The 23,416-nt window shown below is 37.0% G+C and overlaps 1 protein-coding gene across 13 annotated transcripts; it reads left to right on the top strand.

Moving 5' to 3' along the window:
- Positions 1-991: 991 nt before the first annotated feature.
- LOC114262604 (NADPH--cytochrome P450 reductase 2) lies at positions 992-5,537 on the top strand. 13 transcript variants are annotated; one of them, XR_014333343.1, is made up of 10 exons: positions 992-1,174; positions 1,293-1,912; positions 2,029-2,105; positions 2,238-2,273; positions 2,391-2,455; positions 2,537-2,623; positions 2,841-2,904; positions 4,443-4,510; positions 4,670-4,732; positions 5,294-5,537. XR_014333343.1 is itself a non-coding variant. In XM_082875111.1 (8 exons), exons 2-8 carry the CDS (start codon positions 1,763-1,765, stop codon positions 5,373-5,375), a joined length of 561 nt encoding a protein of 186 aa, XP_082731237.1. In that variant the 5' UTR covers positions 992-1,174; positions 1,293-1,762; the 3' UTR covers positions 5,376-5,537. The 13 variants fall into 13 exon arrangements, 6 of the variants coding, with proteins under 6 accessions (XP_082731237.1, XP_082731236.1, XP_082731235.1 ...); XR_014333340.1 differs by having other exon boundaries at positions 2,835-2,904; XR_014333339.1 differs by having other exon boundaries at positions 2,238-2,285.
- The last annotated feature ends 17,879 nt before the right edge of the window (positions 5,538-23,416 follow it).

Here is a 23,416-nt window from a genome sequence, read left to right as displayed (position 1 = left end):
CAACAAGAGTGTTCTTTGTCAAGTAGGGTGTACAGAGCTGGTTTTAATGGTTTGCTCTTTTATCCATCATCAACTATATATACCCACCTTTTATCACCTTAGCAGAGGGTTGCTTTTCCTAGTTGCTTCTTGCTTTTTGATTTTGCCCCTCCAATTTTTTAAACCTTACATATCAGTTCCACTTTGCCTGTTGCTCTGGCACTTGCTTTAGCAACCATGCTCTCATAGGTAAGTTGGTAAGGTGAAGTACGGGCTGTGAGAGATAAAAATAACTAGATTGATGAGTTGCAAGAAAATACAACAAAGCATGTGAATAGCTTCAACTTCAAGGGTAAAGCTGTAGAACCTACCACTAGATTTTTAAATTTAAGCTTATATATCTAACATAAAATTTTCCATGGTGATGGGCAAGGAAAAAAAGAGTACTGACCTTTTTTGTTATTTTAATAAAATTTCTAGAAGTGATTATTAATTGATTGCAAACTTTGATGGGTCAAATATTTTCCGTTTTTGTTTGTCTCTCCTGTGTCCTGATTTCTAGAAATAGCTGAACTTATGTGTTCTAAAATTTACTGCCCCGCAGGTTTTCAAGAGCGGGCCACTATTTTTATCATCCAAAGGTGTGTTTTGCTTCCTCATTGTGCTACTCGATTGCCGATAAGAATGATAAACTACAAGAAATTTGGAAGGATGGCACACAATGTTTTCTCTCTCTTTTGTATATTACCCACCTGGTTAATAACATGTGCCTTACATCTGCTTTAAATGTGCATTCAAAATCACATTTAAGGTACATCATTATCATATTGTGAAGAGTATGACTTCATCTTAAGTTACTATTATGCAATTCTTCTTATGTAGGAATTGGATGGACATCCCAGAAGAAAATGTGGTTTATTTTAACACGCACCTCACTGGTCTTTTTCAGAAGTGATCTAGTAACACTACAACAAAAGTTGGCTATAACCACGTTTGTTAGACAACGTTTTTTGAAAAACGCTGTGGAATAAAGTGAAATTACGCGTTATCCTTTATTATAAACACGCGTTCCATTTATAACAGTGCTCACTCTCCCCCAGTCTTTATTTCTCTTATCGTTTTCTCTCACTGTAGTATAGATTGAATGATCTAGGGTTTATGTCTCTCTCCCCAGTCTCCTTGAGAGATTCACCAGGTTCGATTGCGATGACTTGTTCAGATCTAATTCTAAATCCATCGATTCTTGAATCGATTTGGTTGAAATTTCTTGACGGTTTTTGTTTTTCTTGATTCTAATTCTGATAATTTTGCAGAGGAAGATAGACCAGTTGAGTGAAGAAGGATCGAGATCAGTGGGATCAAGACAGGAACCGGGACCGAGATCGGTCGAGTCGGAGCAAGGGGAGGAGAGGAGATAAGTTGATTCACAGGAGTAATAGAGAAGATGGTGGTGAGGACAGTTCAGAGGAGAGCGTGAATGATGACGATGACGATGACGATGACGATGGAGTCGCCGCCACCGCCGCGGTGAGGATGTTGCCGCCTAATCCAACGACGTCGATGTGGTCTTCATTACTGAACCACCACCATCAGCACCGGAAGAGCTTTCCTCTGCAACTACAAAATCGTCGATGTCGTCGATGTCATCTTCAATGTATCTCTTTAATTAATTGTCAATGTGTAAATTTTAAACTTGGCCATCCTCATTTCATGTCTTTTGCTTGTTTCTGCTATAAATTTTGATCGTTCCAAGCTTTTGAGGCATAATTTGCAGAAGAAGAGCATGGAATCTATGTTAGTTAGGGGAAGTTTTTATGTGTATCAGATCTCTTTTAACCTCCCATCTGTAGCTTTATTCCTTGAAAACCCATGTTTATTGTTTTGGATGATTCTTTTAACCTCCCATCAGGCCACCTTTAAAGTAGTTGATTTGGTGAGTTTGACCTTCTTCTTTTTTTGTTTTTATTTAAGGTTTGATTGTTTGATGGTACTCGATTATCGATGTTGATGTTTTTTTTTTATATATCAAATTATGTATATGGTTCATAGGATGATTATGCGGCAGATGATGAGGAATATGAGGAGAAGTCGAAGAAAGAGAGTTTGGCATTTTTCTTTTTAGCTATGTGAGTTTTTAATTCCTACCTTCCTCGTTAATCACATACAGACATGATGTATATATATATCTGATTGTTTGTAACTTTGTGCGTTGGTGTAGCTATGTATTAAATTTATTTTCTTGTTTGTTTGTGCTGTAGATATGAAAATGGTGAGCCAACGGACAATGCTGCAAGGTTCTATAAATGGTTTACAGAGATAAATTTCAATAATTTCAGTGTATATTGATATTATGGTTCTTTGAGAAAGTAGATTTGGGGGGTTCATTGTTTGTTATATATGATTTTTCATAGGGTAAAGAGAGAGGGGAATGGCTTCAGAATCTTACTTATGGAGTGTTTGGCCTTGGCAATAGACAGTATGAGTACTTTAATAAGGTCTTAATTGAATTTCATCTCATCTTTTTATCAACTTAATGTATATCTATGTGTACATGTAGATGTTGCTAATTGGCTAAGAAGTTTGAATTTGTATGTTGTTGGGAAACAGATAGCAAATGAGGTGGACGAGCACCTTGCTGAGCAGGGTATGTTTATGCCCTTCTAGTGACCTTTTTTGTCATTTTATGGAAACACTTGTTGTAATTCTTATTAGTTTGTGATGTGTACTTATTGTGCACTTGTTACCTTGAGTTGGTGTTTAATAAATACGTGTACTTATTGTAATGCTTATTAAGTATTTAACATGTTTAATAAACCCTTGAGTTGTTGATTTTCCCTTTTGTCCGTTACTTTCAGCAACAGGTAGGTTGGTCCGATGGCAATGGAGGCTGAATTTGGAATTTCTACTCCGCGAAACCCTTCTCAGGTTTGATTGAGCCTCTCTTTCTGAATTATTATTATTATTATTATTATTTCTCTGCATTCTATAGTTTGATTTGTTTTCTTTAATTCTTGTGCCCAAGCTCTGTCCAGTGCTACGTAGAATCAGGCCTGAAAAGCACATTCTGTGCTCGACCCTAAATTAATATTACAATCCCAAGCCAACCCAAATATTAGATAATAAATAAATGTTACAAAACTAAAAATTAATAGATTTGTATTTGAATTTGGCGTAAACTCTTCGTGTTTATACTTTACATCCTAAGTTCAAATTTTGGTGTGTTCATTTTCATAGCTCTTGTCAGGATGATATAGACAAGTCTTCTAGTGACTTGAACCAGTGACCCATTAGCTGTGAGCATAATGACTTTAGTTAACAAACCACAGAACGTTAAGTGGTCATTTTTCAAATGTACATGGCCCATACCACAATAAATGAAGTGAAATTTGTCATAAATTATTTATGCACTGTACACTAATTTATATACATGTACATACTATATATATAATTTATATAATATATTTTCATAATCGGGCCAGGTCTCATGTTATTCCCAAGCCTTGCCCAATAAATAAACAAGCCTGAAAGTTTGGCCCAGCTCAGCCATACGGGCCTAAATCTTAATACCAAACCCTTAAAAATCAGGTTGTGTTGATCAGGCCACTAGGCCAGCGCCTCCTTGCACCACTTAAATTGGAAGCTTGAATGCGATTGTTGGTTGGTTGTAGACTGTCGTTAAACTGACTTTGCTCTAGTGAATTGTCACCCCATGCTCTAATTGGTTGCAGACTGTCATTAAACTAACTTTGCTCTAATTGGGTTCTTCTTGCAAGCAGCTTGTCATCTGCTACTTCTTGGTGTAGTGGTTGCATGTAGGAGTGTAGGATATGTGTGAATCAGTAGCATGCCACTTTTTGTCTCTAAATGGTTGCATGTATGTCTCACTAGCTTGTCACTAAATTAACGTGTTGTTATTTTTATATTTCATTAGGAAGTAACCTCTTGTGCCACTTCTATGCCCTCATGAGATATGTGGTGATTTAAACCAATGATCTGTAATTTTCTCTGTTAGCTTAATCTTCCCTATCAAATTTGCCGAGGTTGTTGTAGTTATTCATGCCGAGGAAACTCCTTACCAAATAATAAATAAATTTGACTTACAGTCTGTATCAAAATCTCTGGTACAGTTGATCTCTAATGACCTGTCCTCTCCCATGTTATACTCTTCTTTGTTTTTTTGTGCAACAACTCTGCCCACATGAGATATGTGGTGATTTAAACCAATGATCTATGATTTGCTTTGGGACCCCTTTTTTATGTGTGCTAATGTGAAGTTCTAAATCCCAAAAATTTCTTTGAATGTTTTTTTTTTTTTTTTAATGTGAATCACCTGCAACATTATTTGCACTTTCTAACAGCAGATCATTGCAAACCGCATTTCTCATGTTACACATAATTAGTTCTATTTAGATTTATATAATGGTCCTTGGATTACAAAAAATTGATGTACCACTTGGATGTAGGTTGCAGCTTTAGAAATATAAGAACAATGGAAATGAAGAAGCTAAGGAAATTGATGTACCACTTGGATGTAGGTTACCTACTTTGTTGCTTGGTATATGACTTCTTGTTTATTGTTTGTTTGAGTTTACAAAGATAATATAGACTACAAAGTTCTTTTAATCATATTCAAGTTGTTCAATTCAAACTAACATAAACTTTTTTGACTTTTTTTGGCTCCCTTTTGCAGTGGCTAAACAACAATCAAACTACAAAGAATTGAACATTTTATATGAAAAATATAAAGATCAAGGTCTGTTAGTTATTCAACTCCAGTTATTTGTATGTTTCCTTTCTATAATTTCAAAGAGTTTGAGGGGTCTTAATCTTAGGAATCAACTAATGCAATGGAAAAGGTCGGAGGTATGCTTTTTATGCTTCCATGAATGTCTCATTCAGCATCATGTGTTTCCTTAGCATGGTTGTCAATATTACTAAGCTATACTGATGGTTCATTACTGATGGAGAACAAAAAGGAGTTGGTTGAAAAAAATGGAAGATTAGAATTTTAGTTTATTTGTGAATTTTAATTTATTAATGAAGTCGAATTTGTTTAGGATTTTATTTTTAGTTTATATTTGTTTCCTTATTGGAATTTATTCGTTTGGTTTGCCTATATATTGCTTTGGATGAACTGTTACATCTAGAATTAAAAATTGTTTATGAAGATGCTGATAAAATTTTGAAATTAAAAATTCTTTTGCTGTGTTGTAGCATTCTGGTAATTGCTTTTTTGTACATGGATTTTTATGGAATGGACCAAATGAGGGGTTTTGGTTTTCCTTATTTGTTTTGAATTGTTGTGTTTTTTCAGTGCCACTGTTTTGTCAAAGTTGGGTACTCATGATCATGTCATTGGCAAGATGGAACCAAATTATTGGTGCTTGGATGGATGAGTTGGATGATGGTTTTATAAAGATGTACTTTGATGGTATTTTTTGTACGAATGATTGAGATAATTTTTATGCACTATTTCCCCATTTCCGTATAATGTTTTTATGGATGTGTTTGATTACAATATATTGAATATGTAAAAATTGTGATCTTGTGTCGTGCTATATTTCAAGTTGCGTTCTTTGTTAAATTGTTTGACCCTGTGGTGTGTTATGCAGAATCAGTCCCACACACCCACCCAAAAAAAAAATAAAAAAATAAAAGGTAGAAGGTGGCGTTTTTTAAAAAAACGCCACTAAATGACGTCATCATGATGTCAAACGTTATTTGTGACGGAATTGTGAGCGGCTGTCAAAGTTTTTGTGGCGTTTTAAAAAACGCCGCCTAATTTTTTTAGCGACGTTTTCCAAACGTTGTAAAGCTATTGCAACGGCCGTATCAGCGACGAAAATATTGAACGTTGCTGTACTCTTTTATGGCATTTTTCAGGATTTTACCGGCGTTTTTAAAACGCCGTTAAAACTCAAAATTCCTGTAGTGTAAGTTTCATTTTCTAAATGTTTTTGTCATATATTATACAACTATGTTCTATATTTTAATTAGCTACGTTAGAATGAAGTGGATCTCAGTTTCACCAAAATTTTCATCAAATTTAAATTTGATGAAGGATTGGAGATGCTCTGGAGTTGGTTTACACTATGCCCTATGTAAGATCAACGAAACTCAATGGGAAATTGGATCGTATTTTGCTTTTATCAGCTGATAATAATTGGTTGAATGCAGTTGCTTATCTATTCAATATATGGGTAGTACCTTATTTATTGTTTACTTACACACACACACACACACACACACACATATCATTTAGTTTGTTGTGGACTAGAAATAATGCAAACAATTTTTAGAATGCATAATGGGGCTCTTGAGGTACTTCTTCCTTTTCTGGTTTGCTTTTTTTTTTTTTTCATTTTTGTTTTGATTTCTATTTTTGTTTCAGTTGTTCCATATAAAGTCAAAGATGCAAAGTGGGTTTTGTAGACTAAACAACTATACTTTTTTTTTGCACATACACCACTTCATAATTTTTAGGAAATAATGTTTGTGTATCTCTGTGTGCATATATTTCCTCATGTACATGTTAAGTTCAATCTTCTCCAGAAACATAAGAAAAGTTTATAAAATCAACTGAATCTTGTAAGCAGGCTTGTGGGTAATGGTGTTAGAAATAGTTATTTTAATACATTAAGTTTCTGAGACATCCATATTCATGAGGAGGTAAAATAAATTAAGATGACAGTATTGTAATGTACTAGTCACAATATTGTTAAATAGTAAATTGAATCAGTATAATTCAGTTTTATCTTCAGCTTGGCAACTTTTTTTGGAGTGCTTAAGCATTTGATAGTGGGAATAGTACACATGATGATTGGTTTCCCTTTTTTTGTTGTTGTTGCCATCATTATCACCATTGTTATTATTATTATTATTATTATTATTGTTATTTTCTTTCTTTTTTTGATAACGGGGTATCCAAGCCAGCTTACATGTACCTCGACTAATCCCAAGGCCATGAAGTTAAACAATAGGGCAAACCTCTAGTGGCGCCTTGGGGTGATTCAAACTCAAGAGTACAAGGTCATGAGTTACCATACCTGTGTTCCATTGTGATTGTAAGTTAGCTTATATCTCTCTTTTCTATATAGGTTGTAAAGTAAGACCTTCATCAATTTGTCACCTTAGTCTAGATTAAACAAACTTGTGAGAGCAAGCGGTGCATTGATAGAATGCATGGTTAGAGATTTAGACCCAAAAAAAAATGTGAGAAAAAGGCGAAAACGGGCCATTTGGGGGAAAAAATTGAAAACAACCCCCACACAACCCCAAGATTTTAACAGTCACGTCAGAATAGATTAAACAAACTTGTGAGAGCAAGCGTTGCGTCGATAGGACACATGGTTAGAGACTTGGACAAAAAAAAATGTGAGAAAAAGGCAAAAACGGGCCATTTGGGGGCAAAAATTAGAAACAGCTCCCAAACAACCCCAAGATCATAACAGTCACCTCGTCCTAGGTTTAAAAAACTTGTGAGGGCAAGCGGTGCGTTGATAGGATGCACGGTTAGAGATTTAGATAAGAAAAAGTGAAAAAAAGGCGAAAACGGGCCGTTTGGCGGCGAAAATTGAAAACAACCCCCAAACAGCACCAAGATCATAACGGTCACATCGGTCTAAATTACACAAACTTGTGAGAGAAAGCGGCGCATTGATAGGACACACGGTTAGAGATTTAAATATCACGAGTGCTGTAACCTACAAGTCATAGTAGCTAACTTGCTAGATCAAATATTCACTTATGTTATCTAGTTATTGCAATATGAGGTATAAAATCCAAATGCAAGCATTGATTGATAACATCTATTTCAATTGTTAGAATTATTATATTGATAGAATTTAATCGGTGGGTCATACATCTATTACTTGTGGAAATTTTTCTGAGTGTAGTGCATTGATATTGATATAATTTTAATGTTGATTAGATGTATACATATGAATGTTGTTTTATTTACAAAATGGTATTAATAGTATTTTAATTTGATCATGTTATCTTCACTTTCCATGGACCTTTTTCAATTTTTGTCCAATTTTACAATCTGAGTGCTACGCAAATATTTTCATAAAAAAATTACCTGACATTATCTTTGTTTTTCTTTTGTATAGATGAATGAACTCATGCACAAAGCTGAATTGTACAGGACTAGTTGGCACTTGTTACATTTTTTTAAGGATTATATATTTTTGGATAGATGTGTATGGAAAGTATTTGGATAGATTACTAGTTATATTTTTGGATGGATGTATATGGATAAAGATTTAAAACATAATAACGACTACTTGTTATGTTTTAAATTTTTATAGGAAAAATTACCAGAAAATCCTATTTCAGATTCTTCTATACCAGTCAGTCTATGTTTTTTATTTTTATTTTACTAAATCCTAAAGTTTACACTTTTAGACCCGGAGGTCCTGTTTTTAGTTTTATTATATTTTTTTGACCATTTTATCCTTAAATATATAGCTGCTTGTTTGAATATCATATTTGGGAAGTTCGTGATGTGCGTTTGGATTCCGGATTCTTTGCAATTTCTGATTTCTCTTTGCTTGCGATTTGCCAGTTTCTAAAGCTATAGATTGGGCGTGATTTTGCGATTACTGAAGCTCTAGATTTTGCTGATTTCGATTTGCAATTTACAATTTTGTCTGGTTTTCAATCGATATTCTGGAGAAGGTTAGTTTTTGTTTGAGATTACTGTTGTGATTTGTTTTGTTCTACATTGTTCTTCGTCGTTCTTCATCGTTTATCATCAATTGATTATGATGATGTTTATGTCATGCGATTAGTGATTGATTTGTTGTTATGATGAAATCATTGTGTTCATGTAAAATTTTGAATGATAAAATTTTGTTGCATCAGTGTTTGAACAAACTATTGTTAAGCATTTAGTGAACTGGAAGTTCACGCTATCAGTATATAAATTGTATATATGTGTGTACACTGTGAGCTTAGAATTTGTTGTATGTGGTGTGTATGCTGATAGACATAGGGTTTATGATTGTTTACTGAGGAGGTAGGTTCTTTTTTTTCTTTTTTTTTTTTTGGATGTAAATATTTGAACTATTTAAAAAGTCATAATACGGTTTGAACAAGCTGTTGTTGGGCATTTAGTGAACTGGAAGTTTACATTATCAGTATATGAGTTGTATAATTGAAATTTTATGTATGAGTGCATGTTGTGGGCTTAGAATTTGTTGTATGTAGTGTGTATGATGATAAATATAGGGCTTATGATTGTTTGTTGAGGAGGTAGAGTTTTTTTTGTATGATGTGAATATTTGAACTATTTAAAAATCCTGATACATTTTACTGTGCTAGCAAATCTTCACACATATGAATGTGATTGAATATTCAAATTATTTTATGTACTATTGATGATTTTGCAGTGTAATACGAGACAAATAGATTTTTTCATATTGTTGTTGTGCTGCTATGGTCAAACATGTTTGTGATAAATGTGGTATAATCATTTTCCTTTGACCAGTTAGTGAAGTGTGTGCAACAAATGGTGTAATTTGTCTGTTGATTTAATCCCCATGTTTTACCAATTGCCCGGTATAAGAATTTTTATTTGGATAACAATGAAGAATTGCAAACCATGATATTGTTTGGTAAATCAACTGGAGTTGAATGAATTGATGTTGTTGTTAAGTAAAAATTGGGTGTTAATAGAGATGGTAGTTTAGCAAATCCATGCATTGAACATGAGGATCAAACAAATTTGCTTCGTAAATATTTTGCGCACAGTGAGAAGGTTTTATTGTCTTCAGTTTGGGCAAATGGTATCACGCATGTTGGTCAATGTTTTACAGGAGGAGCATTTGAGTTTCATACTGTTTTATGCAAATATGCAGTGCAATGTGGGTTTAAATTCAAATATTTGAAGAACGAATTACTGTTGTATGCTCACAGAGAGATGATAGGGGATGTTTGTGGTCTGTGCACGGTAGAGCCTAAAGAGTAAATCAATTTTTTTTACCTTAAGAGATGGTCTAACTTACATAGTTGTGGTGCTGATAATCATACTTCAAAAATTCCAAGGCTAATTAGCTCTGATTTGGTATCAAATGTTGTATCTGAGCGTGTTAGGGACAGACCACTAACGCGCCTCACTAATGTGGCATATACTTTCAAGGCAAACTATAGACTTAATATCAACTACCATATAGCATGGTTAGGTGTTGAGAAAGCGAGAGAGGCTATGCATGGTGACTATTTAATATCGTTTGACTAGCTGAGATGGTACGGTGACGTTGTTAAGCGTTATAATCTAGGAAGTCATATCAATATTGACTATGATTTGAAGACTAGTCAGTTTAAAAGGTTTTTTGTAGCATTTGTTGCGTGCATCAATGGCTTTAAATATTGTTGCCCTTTCTTTTTTCTTCATGGAACATTTCTAAAAGGGTGATACAAAGGGCAGCTGCTTACAGCGACAGCTAAACAAGATAACCAAGGTTTGTTTAGCTTTTTGATGTGAAGTTTTACATTTGTTTACTTTTTGTGTGTCAGTTGTGACTGTTAATATTGGTTTTGTTTTGAGGATTGTTTCTAGTAGCCTTTGCAATTGTTGATTTGAAGAGTGAATCGAATAGGTCATGGTTTCTATATCAACTGTCAAAAGTAATTACTAATAATAGATGCATGACATTTGTATCTGATCGTAACCTAAGGCTTTTGGAAGCAATGTCGAAGGCATTCCCATCAGCATATCATGGATGGTGTTTTGAAAGGTATGGAGAATGGTTTCAAGGAACACTTAATAGGAAAGTTGGGTGATTTTGCATATGAACCTACTGTGACGGTCATCCATTACTAGAAGAGTTGAAGAGTGACGAGAAGCAATGAGCATATAACTTCTTGTTAGGGTTATAACCTAAACATTGGGCAAATGATTACTTTAGGTAAAGTGTGTACAATTGTGTGTTTCATGAAATATAATGAGGGTTATATGTACATTTTTTATATTTTTGTGTTGTTATAACAATGTGAAATGTCACATATGGTATTAAAATGTGACAATTTTTGCTGTCATGTATTAGGGGACAGCGATATGGTGAGATTACATTTAATGCTGCTGAATCATTCAACAATTGGATCAAAGAAACACGAAATCTTCCAATAACAAAATTGGTTGATACCGTTTGGAATCAAATAATGTGTCAAATGTCAAAGCGGAGAGAGATTGCAAACAAGTGGAATGGAATTATTTGCCCTACCTTTAAGACTAACTTCCAAAATTCATTCAATGCTAGTAGGTCATGGAATATGAGTAAAGCTAATGATGATGTGTTCGAGGTGCATTCGTTTCCATCAGTTACAGTTGATATTGGACACTGTGTTTGTTCTTGCTACCAATGGCAAGTAAATGGATTTCCTTGTGAACATGCTGTTACGACTATCCAAAGGAGTGCATATAATCTTAATAATTGTGTTGAAAAATATTTTCATGTAGAGAATTATTGGAAAGCATATGTAGCGGCTATTTTCCCAATACCATCTGTGGAGGAACCAGCTTTTTCTTTTAGTGATTTCATCATATTACCTCTAATTGTAAAACGACTGTAGACCGCCCGAATGTCTCGGCTCTGCGCGCGAGGGCGTGAAATCTTTTGTTCTTAGCTACTATAGTTCGGACTTATGTCACGGTTCTGAATCTAATCTCATAAAGTGCAATGTAAGATTGATAAATCACCAAAGAGTTCAAATTCGGCAAATCGTTTTGGAAAACTGATTTTAATAAAGAAGTGTCAAACGTGGACTGTTTTGCCAGATACAGAGTCGCCACCTAAATATTTTATTTTGAGAAATTTAGGAAATCCTGACTCGTGCCTAAGGCCACGTGTCCGTCATCACCAAAGTTGCCTCGGCTCAGGAACTTGGGTACGAGAGGGGAAGGTCATGTAATGAGCATCCCTGCTCGCCTGATCAAAGGATCAGCCTTTACTAACATGATATTTTGTTTTTTAAAGCACATGTGTTCTTACCGGTTTATTAATCTATTATTATTATGTGTTCTTCCTGTTCGGTTCCAGCCTCACGGCCCAAGAAAGGACCAAGATGGTTGAGTTTTTGATGACCAACATCGAAGTCTTCGCATGGTCGCCTTACGTTATGCCCGGCCTCGATCCAAGTTTTATTTGCCATCACCTCAATGTCTTCCCCGAAGCAAAGCCAGTCATTCAGCGAACAAGGAGATCGGCGCTTCATCACGCCGAGGTAGTTGCAAAGGAAGTGAAAAACTTGCTTGAGGCATGAGCAATTTAGGAAGTGCACTACCCTCGGTGGATTTCCAACACAGTAGTGGTGCCCAAGAAGAATGGGAAGTGGCGAGTTTGTGTCGATTACAAGACAGTTAACCGAGCTTGTCCGAAGGATAGCTTCTCTTTGCCCCGTATTGACCAGCTTGTGGACTTGACAGCTGGACATAATCGGCTCAGCTTCTTGGATGCCTATCGCGGCTACCACCAGATTGCCATGCATGGGCCCGACTGAGAGATTACTTCCTTCATGACTCCAAGGGGACTCTTCTGCTATCGAGTCATGCCTTTTGGTTTGAAGAACGTCGGGGCAACTTTTCAGACGATGGTGACCAAGATGTTTGCTCCTTTGCTTGGGCGGACAATGGAGGCCTACATTGATGATATGGTGGTTAAAAGCCGGCATGCAGGAGACCACTTATCCGACTTGGCCGAAATATTCGCCATTCTCAAAAAACACAAGCTGCGCCTGAATGCATCTAAGTGTGCCTTTGGCGTGGGATCCGGAAAATTTTTGGGATTCCTAGTCACTAACCGAGGCATCGAAGCAGACCCCACTCAGATCAGTGCCGTGCAAGATTTGAAGCAGCCCAGCTCGACTAAGGACGTGCAGCATCTGGCCGGGATGGCCACCGCGCTTAATCGATTTATAAGCCGATCATCAGATCGCTGCCGCCCTTTCTTTCAGGCATTGAAATCAAAGTTCTCATGGGACGAAGATTGTGACCAAGCTTTAGCCGAGCTCAAGGAGTATCTGTCTTCTTTGCCACTGTTGGTTACATCAAAGCCAGGCGAGGAACTCTATCTTTACATTGCCGTCTCACAGCATGCAGTCAGCGCGGTGCTTGTCCGAGTTGAAGGAATTAAGCACCTCCCAATCTTCTACATCAGTAAGACCTTGCTACTGGCAGAGTCGAGATACTTGCCATTGGAAAAGCTTGCGTTAGTATTGATGATGGCTTCAAGGAAGTTAGCGCACTATTTTCACGCCCATACCATCATCGTTCTGACCGAATTCCCCTTTAAGGCCTTGTTTGAACAGGCAGACTTCTCTGGCCGAATTCTCAAGTGGGCTGTTGAATTTGGTCAATTTGATGTTAAGTTCCAGCACCGCACTGCTATAAAAGCCCAGACCTTGGCCGATTTCGTTGCGGAATTCTCACATGGAACTCATTCGGTGTGCCTGGTCGACATTGCCGTGGTAGACGATGAGGTGAACACAAGCATAATCGAGACACGACAACTTGGTAGAGTTGGCGACGCGAACTTTGCGCGCCCCTCCAGCACACTCTCAGTTTGTACAAATCCACCGCACGGTGATGCGATAATGGAATTGGGAATCACCGTCCAACCTGCTCTGTCCGGTACCGCATCACAAAGAGGGGAAGAAATGGAGGCACTCAGCACAGAGCCTGCGACCGGCATAATACCGCAACCTGGAGATTCGCCTACGGACTTGGGCATTGTAGATCAACTTGCCGAGTCCGGTGCCGAATCACCAAGGGGGGAAGAAGTGGAAGCACTCAGCACAGAGCCTGCGGTCGGCATAATACCGCAACCTGGATATTCGCCTACGGACTTGGGCATTGTAGATCAACTTGCCGAGTCCGGTGCCGAATCACCAAGGAGGGCTGATGTGGAACCAGTCGGCACAGAACGTACAGCCGAACAGTCGAACAACCGTGATCTCATCAACCTTCGAAACTCTCAGGACCCTTCAGAATGTTGGAAGCTCTTTGTGGGGGAGATGTGGAAACTTTTCGTTGACGGAGCGTCGAACCGTCACGGTGCCGGGCTAGGTATCGTTCTTATCTCGCCGGATGGCCTAACTATTGAACATTCTATCACCCTTGGCTTCCCAGCATCCAACAATGAGGCCGAGTATGAGGCACTTTTGGCCGGACTCAAGAGCGCTCTTCAGATGAAGGCTTCTGAGCTAATGGTGTACAGTGATTCCCAGCTTGTGGTTAACCAAGTTTCTGGGGTTTACGAGGCGAAGGACGACAGAATGGTAAAGTACCAAACTCTGGTCAGGGACCATATCAAGCGATTCCAGGCGATCAGGGTCCAACAGATTGGCCGAGAAGAGAATGACCGGGTCGATGAGTTGGCCGGCCTTGCTTCTATGGTCAACCGCACATCTCCCAACCCTCTGTTGATCGAATTCCTTCCAAGGCCCAGCATTGAGAAAACCGGGCAGACAGATGTACACTGCGCCGAGTTAGGTCCTTCTTGGACGGACCCTATCATCACCTTTCTCAGAGAACGAACCCTTCTAGCCGATAAGAAGGAGGCACACAAGGTGCGAGTAAAGTCAGAGCGATTTTGGCTCTCTCTTTCAGGAGCTTTGTACAAGAAGTCTTTCACCGGTCCTTACCTGAAATGTGTGCACCCGAGCAGCGTGGAAGCCTTCCTGTATGAAGTTCACGAAAGCATCTGTGGCAGTCACATAGGGGGCAGGTCCTTGGCTTATCGCACTATTTCACAAAGCTATTGGTGGCCGTGCATGCAAGCCGACGTACAGAAATATATTCGCAAGTGCCAGAAGTGCCAGAAGTTTGCACACCAGATTCATCAGCCGGCCAGAGACCTTCTTCCCCTCACCAACCCTTGGCCTTTTGCAATGTGGAGATTAGACATAGTGGAGCCGCTCCCAACAGCACCAGGCAACCGGAAGTTCTTCATTGCGGCAACAGACTACTTCACCAAGTGGGTTGAAGCCGAGCCTTTGGTAACAATCAAGGAGAAAGACGTGAAGCGGTTTGTCTGGCATAATGTGATAACACGGTTCGGCGTCCTTAAAATTTTGATTTCTGATAACGGCACCCAGTTTGACGGTCGCCTAGTCAGAGGGTTTTGTGAAGATTTGAAGATTGAATTCTACAACTCCACTCCGGCTTACCCACAGTCCAACGGTCAAGCCGAGGCGTCAAACAAGCCTATTCTTGACGGACTGAAGAAGAGGCTTCAGAAAGCCAAGGGAAAGTGGGCCGAGGAACTTCTCAGCGTCTTTTGGGCATACCGAACTACCCCGCGGCGTTCTACCGGGAAAACTCCATTCACTTTGGCTTATGGCATGGAGGCGGTCATACCTTTGGAAGTAGGCATGCCCACTCTCAGAAGTGAAAGTTTTGAGCCCGAACTGAAAGCCGAGGCCATCGCCCTAGAACTAGACCTAATGGAAGAGCGTCGGGAGAAGGCCCTGATCCACGTGGCCGCCTACCAACTAGAGCTCTCAAGGAAGTACAACAAAACGGTGCACCCCAGACCGTTCAAAGTATGTGATTGGGTTTTGAGAAAAGTTATGGGCAACACCCTAGTGCCAGGTGAAGGCAAACTAGGGGCAAATTAGGAAGGACCCTACAAGATAACCGGTCTGGCGGGCAAGGGGGCATACCACTTGAAGGATCTCGATGGTAAAGGAATACCCCGGCCATGGAATGCGGCCAACCTCAAACTGTATTATTTCTATCTTTATTTTTCTTTTTGTATTATTTCTAGCTTAGGCTTTCTTTTTGTGCAAAGGAATTTTTTGGCTTACACTTCAGAATGTAATTCTTTTTGTCAATATATAGAAGTGTCCTCTTTGCTTTGGCATTTTGATTATTGCTCTGTTTTGAGTTTCCCAACCGAGATGATTTACTCCGGTTGGAAGAGTTGATGACCTGCTCAACTTAGGTTTCCCAACCGAGATGATTTACTCCGGTTGGAAGAGTTGATGACCTGCTCAACTTAGGATTCCCAACCGAGATGATTGATTCCGGTTGGAAGAGTTGATGACCTGCTCAACTTAGGTTTCCCAACCGAGATGATTTACTCTAGTTGGAAGAGTTGATAACCTGCTCAACTTAGGTTTCCCAACCGAGATAATTTACTCCGGTTGGAAGAGTTGATGACCTGCTCAACTTAGGTTTCCCAACCGATGTGACAATTCACTCAACATAATCAATGAAATGTCAAAACAAATTCCAAACACTAACAATGGCGTTTTGAGTCAATTGGAATCTCAATAATATGGCTCAACATAATCGATTTAACAATGAAAATAGACTCCAATCATTTACAATGTGAAGATTCATTTTTGAAACACAAAATTCAACGATGGAATATCGATAATGTAACACAACATTAATATAACATGGATAACAAACTTTAAACATTCATAATGAGAAGATTCATACTTCAAACACGAATGTCAATAATGAACTATTAATAATGTGACTCAACATAATCAATATAATATGAAAAACAGAATTCAAACATTCACAATGAGAAAATTAATTCTTAAAACATGAATCAGAACATTCATAAAACCAGAAATTTGTAATTCATAAATTACAAATCGTAAATGTTGAGTCCCTAAACACTAAAGCTGAAAAACAGAGCATTCAGAAATATTTGCAATTGGAATGTAAATATTTTCATTTACTTATACCAATGTGACATGAAAAACAAAGCATTCATAAAGAAGAAATTTATAATCTGTAAATTTCAAAGGCTAAATGTTGATTCAATAAACATTAAACCTTAAACATTGAAATGTAAATATTCAGATTTAGTGATTTTAATGAAAGAATATGAACTAGTGGATTTAATTTCAGAAAATAGTATGAAATTGAAGAAAACAACTTACTTTTGTTCACCATTGTGGATATCAATTGGAGTGACGATCGCAATTGACAGAATGAACAGTTATTGGCGATCTCAGTTGCCGGAATGGATAGTTCTTGGCAATCTATGTTGCCAGAATGAACAGTTCTTGGCAATTTTTGTTGTCGGAATGAACAGTAATTGCCAATCGTAGAGTTTTGATCAAAGAAGAAAGAGTTCAATGTTAGGGTTCTGATTTTGGGGAAAAACAAAATTGTAGAGTTTTTGGTTAGTGTTTCAAAGAAAAAAGGCACCTATGATATGAACATAAGGGTAATATTGTCATTTTATCAAGGACAGGACTAAGTGGAATATTATAGTAAATTTTGGACTAATTGGAACATAAGTAATTAAAGTAGGATTTATGAAAAAAGCTCCCATTTTTATACTAGATGGATGTGAATTGGATAATTATATAGATTACATGCCCTTTTTAATTGGATGATTATGTAGTTTGGAATTACTTGTGGATGACAACTTATAATAGTTGATGACTTTAATTAAACATGTTAAGTATTGGCTGATTTGTATATTGTTGGATGTTCATGATTCAGTTGATTTTGTTGTTTTGAATGATTATTGCAAATTACAGGTTATATTGAATGGTTTGAATGGATTATTATATATCGTATAGGCCAAATAGAATTCTTTTTAAATTTTATTTCTATTTTGATAAACAAAAAGAATTGAATTGGCGACCAAAATTTGGTTTGGTTTTTTCTCTTTTGACGACCAAGTGATTAGTTGGTGTTTCACTATTCACATTTGGCGGCCAAAATATTGGTAGGCAGAAAGATACATTTGGCGACTAAATAATTAGTCGGTAAAATTTATAATTTTGGCAACCAAAGTGCTTGGTTGCGAAAAGATCTATTGTCGACTAAAGTTTTAGTCGCGCAAACATTATTTTTGGTGACTAACATTTTTGGTCAGGAAATGTGACAATTAGCGGCTAACATTATTTAGTTGGGAAAATATCACTTTTGGAAACTAAAGTGTTTTAGCAACAAAATGGTTTAGTCACGGTAATGTAACATTTAGCGACCAAAAATTTTGTTGGCAAATACAATTTTCCCTGTAACGATTCCAAAATAATTACAATAATCCAACTCCAACCACTACTTCAAAGTGATATAAATAAAATAAGAAGTTTTCATTAATCAGAGTTAATATACAAAAGGTGATACATGCGATATACATTCATAAATCATTCATTCTGAATCTACAGCATGTGTTACAAGATGAAACAAGAAATGAAAGCTAAACAGATATTCATATGCTCTAATAGCTTACATCTTTTCAAGATCGTGCTTTGTTACAACAAAAGGAGTCATTAGCTTAATACAAATGAAGCCCTAGGCTTGAAAAGCAAGTAAATACAAAACAAAAGTAAGCCTTTAGCTCCACAATCCTTCCAAGCTAAGTCTTGGCGGAGACATATCACTAGCACCTAAAAATGTTTTTCCCAAGTAAGGTGAGCCAAAGCCCAGTAGAAGCAATCTAGCACAATATATAAATTTTAACAAAGATATAAGTATGATATGCATATATAATGCCCATGATAAAATTATTCATATTTGCACAAGATCATAATATTCCAAGTTTCATATCTCAATTCATTTCATGATAATTTATTTCACCTCAATCCATGAGTCCAGTCCATTGTTATCCAGACAACCCCTACTGAGACTACAATTCAGTGGTTTTTTAACCAATACAATCATTACACAACACTTCAATTTGTCATTTTGCAAAAATTTCGTCCGCGAGAATCGGCATCCATGTATATATGTGCGGTTTTCGGGACTTTCACCCTGGACATTTAGGCTAACTTAATTCAATGGAGTCCATCTCTTTCTTCTCCTAAACATGGAGTACATCCCCTTTCTCCTTCAAAACATCATACATATACAATGTATTAAATCACAGTCATATTCAATGACAGCAATTAAGAGATTAGTTTCAATTCACCTAATCTTCATAATTTCTACAACAATCATAACTCTCCTCCACCAATTGCCCAAACAGATATTTGTAAACAGATATACTATCTCCAAGATAGATAATAAACATTTCAAATTTCCATAGGTGAGAGATAACAATATACAACCCCGCCATTTATATAAACATCTATCCAATTTCACATTCCCCATACCAATTTCATTATTTATACAAAATAATCATTTGAAACATTTTAGGGCAAAATTTCATTTTTTTCCAAATCCAATCCACATGTCAAAATCAACAAATTTAACACAACACAGCCTCACATCTACACCCGTAATCATTTTCAATACCTTTATTTGAAAACTCCTCTTTTGATTTTAAACCAAAACCCTAGGTTTGTCTAAACTCCTCCAAATCCCCAACATTAGTTGCACAATCAACAAATAACTAAGTTAAAAATCATAGGAGAGTGTAGAAAATCCCAACCTCAAAGTGAGAAGACAAGCAAAACAATGTAGAAACTCCAAAAACGCCGAAATCAAGATTTATTCGGATCAAAATGTAGCCCTTGAGGTGCTCTACCTTTTTTTCTAAAGACACCAAGGAAGATAAACCAATGGATCCAGATGAAAATGTAGAGAGAGAATGAGTTTTAAAGAGAGACTTAAGATTTAGGGTTTTGAAATGTTTTAGAGAGAAAAAGAGATGAAAAAGTAATGTAAAAAGTGGCTGTTACGAGCTGATAAACACACAGTCCGCGTGAGAGTGAGAAGTGACACTCGAGTGTCAGACACAATAAGTTGTTCCGCTCGAGCGCTGTAAAACCCAAGTTGTGTGTAGACTTATTTTATTTGATAGATTAGTAATTAAATTAAGTTATATGGGTCATTTAATAATATCAAAGAATTAGTTATGAGACGGCGTTATAATTTCTATTACTTATATGGGTAATTTTGTAATTTTGAGAAATTAGGTTAATAAGCCCACATGTTGTGGCTTTAAGTATGGGAAAAAACAAAACAGGGGCTGGTGAGGGTTTTGGAGGCAGCAAGGGTTAAAGTAAAAGAAAAAAGAGAGAGAGAGAGGATTCAAGGGAAACAACGGTAGGAATTGAGGGGAACATTCTTGATGCTCATTGATCACGGTATCTTTCTACACCATTGTTTATTTTATGTAAATGGATCAATAGGCAGTCTAAAGGTCATGGAAAAAGAAAATCTATGGGAACGCCTAATAGATGTATGGTGCAATGTGTATAGTATATTGTGTGGGTTCTTGATAACAGTGCAATCTATTGTGTAGGTGTAGTTTTAACAATAGAGTTTGGTATATTAGATAAGGTGTGTTTGGCTATTAAATTGGGTGGATTGATTTGGTGTCTCTTGGATTTTAAGTACTGCATATATATGTATATATATATATATATAATGGGTTTTTGTTGATGTGTGAAAGACATCAAAATATTATTTTATTTGAGGTTCTATGTATTAGGTTTGTGTGATTGAATTAGTGGAGCTGGGTGTTTGAAGTTAGTGTGGTGGAATATTACTTTAAGCATTTGAGGTAAGTAATCCTCTATCACTGTTGGTACATTTTTACTCCTATTGAATCGTTTAAAATTATAAATATTTATTTATTGCCTTCATGTTCTCTTAAAATAAAATATGGGTCAAGTATAAAACAGCATCGAATATTATTATGAAAATTATTTGAATATTTTGTTAAACTATTCTAAAAATTGTACCAAATGTTTATTCTGAAAATATCGAATATTTTATTTAAAAGTCATGTATTGTTTGAATTTTGAATATCAATCTAGTCTGACTATGATTTAGACCCTAGCCAATGGGGGTTATTTATTGGCACAGAAACCAGTTTCTTTTGGGGCTTCACCACCGGCCTAGGTGTGATTTTGGGCCTTGTCACAGGCTAAGTGACCATAGTCGCCAAGACTTGAATTTTGTGAATCAAATCATCGAACCATCTGAATATCGAACCATCGATTTGAACAACGAATTTACTTTGAATTATCTTGTTGGCTTTTCAATTCAAATATATTGTACATTGTTTATTTTCAGCTATGAAACCATCTTACAAATAATTGTTCATTTATTGAATTGTAGCAAAAATTATATTTATTAGTTATCGACTTTTTATTTTTTTGTATACTTGTTCCAGCTAGCAGTGATGGTTGGTTATTTGCTGGGCTATCTGGCTTACCCTTATTTTATTTTTTTTAGATTCTGAGGAGTAGAGTTGCGTGAGTTTTTTTACTTGTGGGTGTGCCAAGAGTAGGACTATGATTTTAATTTACTTTGGGTTACTAGTTTGTTAGTGGATTATAGTAGTGAACTTGGTGGATAATTTCATACGACAATGATGGTTTATTATTTATGGATTTTGGCATTATGATAATTTAAGATTTAATTTGTGTATTTTATATTGTTGGTTTATTTGATTGGACTCTTAGCCTTACATGCTCACTTAGATGAGTGTGCGGCGTTGTCACGAGGCTTGGGGTGTGACAATTTTGTGGTATCAGAGCCAGGTTGTAATTTTAAAGGCTAGTATAGAATAGTGGTGAGATTGGGTAGATGTAGGATTGGGAACGCTTAGAATTTGGAACATTGTTAATTTTATTAATATATTATAGGGATTTGAGAATGGAATAAGATGATATTTTATTATTGATGCATATAGGTTGCAATGGAACATGAGGAGACATTGGCAAATACGGATAAGAATACAGGCCAAGGTCAAACGAATCGACGAACTGGTAATAACAACCGACGAGGGAATGTAACTAATAATGGTAGTGGTTCTCAAACAGTCAGAAGAAATCAGGGGCAAGAGCTAGGACAACAAGAGCAAGCTGCAATCCCCAATCTAGATGGGATGGTTCAAGGGTTTCAGACTTTGGCCGGGGTGGTGCAACAACAAACCACCATAGGAAATAACTTGACCGGACTTATGGAGCAACAACAATGGATTCAGCTAGGTGTTGGGCCACAACTAAGGCCACGTTGTAACATTACTGAGTTTAAGAAGATAGCATTGGCATTTGAGGGAGCCACAGACCCTTTGGAGGCTAAAAAATGGTTGACAGAAATAGAAAATTTATTTCCCGTTTTTTAGTGTACGGATGATCAAAAGGTGACCTATGCTGCGTGTATGCTACAAGGGATAGCTAATGATTTGTGGCAAATAGAGAAGTGCATACATGAGCATGATGCCAACCCATATACATGGGAAAGGTTTAAGAATGCATTCAATAAGAAATACTTCTCTAGGAGTGTTCGTCTACAAAAACAGAGGGAATTTTTTAAGTTAGAGCAAGGAAATAAAACGGTTGCAGAATACAAAGCTGAGTTTACGAAGTTGTCTAAATTTGCACCAGCATTTGTAGCAGACGAGGATAGCAGAGTACGAAAGTTCGAAAGTGGGCTAAGAACGGACATTATACAATAGTGGTTCCTTTTGAGTTACCTACTTTTGGAGCAATGTTCAATAAGGCATTGTTGGTTAAGAGTGGCCTCACTAGAGCCCAAGAAGAGAAATAAGAGAATTATAAGAAGAGACCTAGTACTTCCAACTTCCAAACTAGCAACAACTCGAAGGGCAATGCTAAGAAACAAAACACTTCTTCGGTTGGGAGTTGGGGAAGTCAAACTGTGGGTCATAGTGTTGACAAGCAGAATGATCGGGTACAATGCACTAGATGTAATGGGTTCCATCGGGATAGTGAGTGTCGTTGGAATACTAGGGCTTGCTTCTCCTGCGGGCAATAGGGGCACAGGATAGCTGATTGCCCTAACCAGAAGGGGCGTAAGACTGAACAGAAAGCACGGACAGACAAAGTGTCTTTAGGAAATCAAAAGAAAAATGCAGGTCATAAGCCAAAGACTCAGGGCCGAGTGTACGCATTCATGCGACAAAATGTTCAGACTTCCAACACAGTGGCGTCAGGTACTGTTTTAGTGTCTTCTGTTTAAGCAAATGTGTTATTTGATTCTGGCGCTACAAATTCATTTGTGTCTATGGGATTTGTTGAGAAACATGGATGGAAATGTGTCTCTAGAGAGATCTACTTATGTGTTGAAATCCCAATAGGAGGTGTTATGGTTGCTGACTTAATTTGCGAATCTCGTGTGGTTAGTATAGATGGCAGGAAATTGCTTGTAGACTTGACTGTTTTAGATATGCGGGACTTTGACATAATTCTTGGGATGGATTAGCTGGTAACCAATTATGCTTCTGTTGATTGCCGAGGCAAAAGGGTAGTATTTCAGATTCCTGACCAACCAAAATTTTATTTTGTGGGTAGTGCAGTCAACACTCCTCCTCTGGTAATCTCAACTTTGCGAGCTAAACGGTTGTTAAGGAATGGTTGTGAGGGTTATTTAGCTTTTGTGAGAGATAACCGTGAAACTAAATTAAAGTTAGAGGATATTCTAACTGTAAAGGAATTTCCCGATGTTTTTCCTGAACACTTACCGGGGTTGCCACCAGATAGAGAGATTAAGTTTGCCATCGAATTAATACCTGACACGGGTCCTATCTCCAAGGCTCCGTAT

The sequence above is a fragment of the Camellia sinensis genome, chromosome 6 (genome assembly GCF_055761805.1).
Source record: "Camellia sinensis isolate YWXY chromosome 6, ASM5576180v1, whole genome shotgun sequence".
NCBI classification, from domain to species: Eukaryota; Viridiplantae; Streptophyta; class Magnoliopsida; order Ericales; family Theaceae; genus Camellia; species Camellia sinensis.
This window is presented reverse-complemented; position numbering and strand designations above follow the sequence as displayed.

Coding starts and splice junctions, on each gene's coding strand:
- LOC114262604 (XM_082875108.1), top strand. CDS start 1,763: ATGGAATCTATGTTAGTTAGGGGAAGTTTTTATGTGTATCAGATCTCT. Junction 2,624..2,834: donor CGAGCACCTTGCTGAGCAGG/GTATGTTTATGC, acceptor CGTTACTTTCAG/CAACAGGTAGGTTGGTCCGA. Junction 2,905..5,293: donor CTCCGCGAAACCCTTCTCAG/GTTTGATTGAGC, acceptor GTGTTTTTTCAG/TGCCACTGTTTTGTCAAAGT.